This window comes from Spermophilus citellus (genome assembly GCF_964194105.1).
Source record: "Spermophilus citellus genome assembly, chromosome: 6".
In the NCBI taxonomy this organism is placed as follows: domain Eukaryota; kingdom Metazoa; phylum Chordata; class Mammalia; order Rodentia; family Sciuridae; genus Spermophilus; species Spermophilus citellus.
The window spans coordinates 39,973,171-39,977,693 of record NC_138187.1 but is presented as its reverse complement, the minus strand read 5'-3'; the positions used below and the strand labels follow the sequence as shown (position 1 = coordinate 39,977,693).

General features: G+C 61.8%; 1 protein-coding gene across 1 annotated transcript; it reads left to right on the top strand.

The window, feature by feature from the left end:
* Nucleotides 1-211: 211 nt before the first annotated feature.
* UNCX (UNC homeobox) lies at nt 212-4,095 on the top strand (the record flags this gene model as incomplete). Its single annotated transcript, XM_081299782.1, has 3 exons — nt 212-497; nt 692-867; nt 2,947-4,095. 3 exons carry the CDS (start codon nt 212-214, stop codon nt 4,093-4,095), a joined length of 1,611 nt encoding a protein of 536 aa, XP_081155908.1.
* Nucleotides 4,096-4,523: the final 428 nt, after the last annotated feature.

The window sequence follows — 4,523 nt, the reverse complement described above, 5'->3', positions numbered from 1 at the left end:
TCTTATTGGTCCCAAATTCCCCGGGCCGCGGCTAATTATCGGGAGCTTGATGTTGATAAAGTAAAGCGCCGGAGTGCGGGCGAAGCATGTGTAGGGCTCCGGGTGCCTGTCTCCGCCGCCGCCGCCGTCCGCGCCTCCCGCCGCTGGCCCGCCCCGGCCCCGGCCCGCGCCCCCGCGCCCCGCCGCCGGCACCGCCGGCCCCCCGCGCGAGATGATGGACGGCCGCCTCCTGGAGCACCCGCATGCCCAGTTCGGGGGCTCGCTGGGCGGCGTGGTGGGCTTCCCCTACCCGCTGGGCCACCACCACGTGTACGAGCTGGCCGGCCACCAGCTGCAGTCGGCCGCCGCGGCCGCCGCCGCCGCCTCGGTGCCGTTCTCCATCGACGGTCTGCTCAGCGGCTCCTGCGCAGCGGCGGCCGCCTCAGTGGTCAACCCCACGCCGCTGCTGCCGGCCGCCTGCGGGGTTGGCGGCGACAGCCAGCCCTTCAAACTGTCAGGTAGGCTCGGCGGGCTGGGAGGAGGACAGTTGGGGGCGGGGAGGGGGGCCTTTTCTGCGGAGGAGTTGGGTGACAGGCCGGTGGCGCAACCTTCTCTGTGCGCCCTCGATCTGCTTGGCCAGCGGGCGCAGATGGGGTTGGGATCTGGTCTGGGCCGGTGGCTGAGCCTCGCGGCGTCCTGTGCGTGCCCGCAGACTCGGGGGACCCAGACAAGGAGAGCCCGGGCTGCAAGCGGCGGCGTACCCGCACCAACTTCACTGGCTGGCAGCTAGAGGAGCTGGAGAAGGCGTTCAACGAGAGCCACTACCCTGACGTGTTCATGCGCGAGGCACTGGCGCTGCGCTTAGACCTGGTGGAGTCCCGAGTTCAGGTAAAGACCCGCGTCCCTCCCGGATCCGCGGTCCGGCGCTGTGCTCGCCAAGCGCTGTGCGCCTTTGTTCTAGGAGGCTGGATGTTGTCCCAGGCTACGAGCCCGCTCCTCGCTCGCCTGCTGGTGTAGGGGCGTGTGTGGTAGTAGTGGGGCTGGACCCCTTGCGCAACGGGAGGTGAGTAACTAGTGAAAGCCTAGGTAGCTTGAGAGGGCCGCCGTAGCACCGAAGTAGCGGGAACAGGGACTGCGTGCGACCCGGGAAGTGGTGTGGTGGGTTCGCTCGGCCCCCGTGAAAAGAGGTCTCCAAGGGTTCCATGGCTGGGGTGAGGAGGCACCCGCGGGGCGCAGACTCAAAGGGAGAAGCTGGGCCCTGGTGCTCCGTGCTCTCGCGGGAGGCTGTCTCCCATCCGTGAGCAAACGGGTTTGTTTGTCTTTTGCCTGTAAAATATTCAGATGGAAACCTGTATTTATTCCCCACTTTGTAGAAGGGGGAAGGTGAGGTAAGGGAGGGGAAAACTTCAATGGTTAATACATATGAGAAAGTGGGAAGAAAAAAAAGTCTGAATTTTTAATATTCCCGAGTTTGTCTTCTTTTTTTTCTTTCTCCTATCTTCAGTTACTTGATTTCATTCGAAGTTAGCCAGAGATATTCTTTTTTTTTTTAAATACAGAGTCATTTGGTACATTAAAATTCAAAATGATCTATGCATAACTAAATGCTTCTTTGGAGTATAGAAACCTCCTTTTCCTGGGTTTGATGAGACGAGTTTGGTGCTGTGGGCACCTGGCTTTGAGGCAGATGCTGGCAGAATGCCTGTTTAGCACCAATAGCTTTGCCTAAAAAGGTCTTTTGGTTCTGTGCTTGGGCCTCTGCTGATGACCTCTTCTGTTTGGAAATCCTTTTATCCAATTTGTTCCAAAGTGTTGTAAGTGAAGTCAAGATCCCTTTATTTCTCCCCTCATACGATGATGAGTAATTCTTGGTGGCAGGGGCAGCCTGGAATTTGCACCATAAAAAAGAAGTTAAAAGAAAAAAGAGGGGGGAAAAAAAGGCTGTTGATGGTTTTGCTTTAATGCCTGGGACCTCTGTATGGACAAGGCTCCCAGTGACCAGGCCTGGTCTGCTATTGTGTGGAATCTCTATGTGGCCACAACAAAGAATTTGAATTATCGCGCTCTCTAGGGGTTGGTAGTGCTGCCCAAAGCTCTGTCAACTCAGCCGGTATTTGACTTTGTGTAGTGGTGGGTTGTGCAATAAGGGTCTAGGGCTGCTGTTCCTCTGGAGTCCTATGTGGCTCCCAGGGAGAAGACCTTGCAGAGAGCTCCAAAGAGGCAGGATGAGCCCTGACTTCTTTGGGGGCCTGGGAGGCCAGCCTCTTACCTCCCATCTTGCCTTCCCCCATGGCCTAGACCAAACACAACTAGTTGGGAAAGCTCTGTTGGTCCCTGGTCCAGTCCTCCCCAAAAGAAGGACGGGCAGTAGCTGTGATGGGGGAGAAGGTGGTAGAATGTCCATTCAAGTTCGGCTTTCTAGGCCCTCCTGAGGAAGAAGCATCCAGATTTCCCTTCATGGGAGACTCGGAAATCTGGGCTTTGACACAGTCTCCAGGGGTCCGAAGACAGGTGTGGAAGGCTGCCCGCCCACAGAAGCGGTTCAGCCGCAGAATGGTCATCGCCAGTCTGGGCCGCTGCTTAGAACTGGAGCTGTGAGAAGCCAGGAAGGGCACGGAGGGGCCCTGCTCTCTGCCAGGAGACCAGGAACCCGCAGCGCTCGGTCCTGGGCCCCACCGGCCCTGCTTGAGGAAGGGGCAGCTCCAGACCCCAGAGGTGAGACGCCAGAGCGGGAAGCTGGCTGGGAGGCCCCATCTGCGCTCCTTCCGGGTGGAAAAAGTGATTGCTGGAAGCTGCAGCCCGAGTGTCAAAATCCAGTCCAGGGCCGGCAGGGATCACGGCCTGGATCCGGCTCTCTTGGCCTGAGCCGAGGTGGTGCAGGCCTGTCTAGGGAATGGTAGGCCCAGAGCCCCAGCGGCCGGCTTGCCGCCTGATTTTGCCTTCCTTTCCCTTGTTCGACTGCTCTAGGTCTGGTTCCAAAACCGCCGGGCCAAGTGGAGGAAAAAGGAGAACACCAAGAAGGGCCCCGGGCGGCCCGCGCACAACTCGCACCCGACCACGTGCAGCGGCGAGCCCATGGACCCCGAGGAGATCGCACGCAAGGAACTGGAGAAGATGGAGAAGAAGAAGCGCAAACACGAGAAGAAGCTGCTCAAGAGCCAGAGCCGCCACCTGCACTCGCCCGGCGGCCTGTCCCTGCACAGCGCTCCCAGCTCCGACAGCGACAGCGGCGGCGGCGGCCTGTCCCCGGAACCGCCCGAGCCGCCGCCGCCCGCCGCCGCAGCCAAGGGCCCTGGCGCACACGCCTCTGGCGCCGCAGGTTCCGTGCCCGCACCTCCTGGCGAACCTCCTGCGCCCGGCACCTGCGACCCTGCCTTCTACCCGAGCCAAAGAAGCGGCACCGGCCCGCAGCCGAGGCTAGGCCGCCCTGCAGACAAGGACGCGGCCTCGTGCGGACCCGGGGCGCCGGCGTCTGCGGAGCGCGGAGCCGCAGGCCTGCCCAAGGCAAGCCCGTTCAGCGTGGAGAGCCTGCTGTCTGACTCGCCGCCGCGCCGGAAAGCCGCCCCCACCAGCACTGCGGCGGCTGCGGGGCTAGACTTCGCGCCCGGGCTGCCGTGCGCGCCGCGGACCCTCATCGGCAAGGGCCACTTCCTGCTCTACCCCATCACGCAACCGCTGGGCTTCCTAGTGCCGCAGGCCGCGCTTAAAGGCGGTGCGGGCCCGGAGCTGGTGCCCAAGGACGCGCCGCCCGCGCCTGCAGCGCCGCCCGCGCCGCCGGCTCAGGCCAGCTTCGGGGCCTTCTCTGGGCCCGGCGGCGCCCCGGACTCGGCCTTTGCGCGCCGAAGCCCCGACGCCGTCGCCTCTCCCGGGGCCCAGGCTCCTGCGGCGTTCCGGGACCTAGCCCCGGCTGCGACGACCGAGGGCGGTTCCGGGGACTGCGTGGACGCGGGGACCACCTGCCCCACGGCCCCGCCGCCCCCGCCGCTGGCGACGTCGCCTGGGCCTGGCCCGCGGGCTCCCAGCCCCGCTGGGGAGCCGGCCACCTGCGGCGCCGCAGAGACTGGCGCAGCAGTCGTACCCAGCCCGCCGGATGGCGAGGAGGTGGACATGGACTGAGGGCGGCGGCGGCCGGGAGATGCGCTTTGCTGGCCGGCGCCCGCTTGCTCAGGCAACGACACACACAACAAATCAGGTGATCGGCTCTAGAAACACTGCTTTCCCCTTTTTTCTGTTGTTTTCCTCCTCCTCCTCTTATTTTTTTTTAAGGCAGACGAAACCGTTGTATCAATTCGGACCTAGGCAGCAACCACGGGTCTTGGTGAGACCCTTTTCCTCCCGAGGAAGCAAAAATAGCCCATAGCCCCTACAAAAACCCACAACAAGAATCCTCAGCCTTGTAAAATGCAAAAATGTCTAAGAATATTTATATATGTACCATTTTTTATAAATAAAGCTGGTCAAACGCAAGCTCTCAGGTCCATCATTTTTAAAATTTCCGAGTGCCCAACCCGGCCGCTCCTCCCCTCCATTTCCACTCTCCGAAT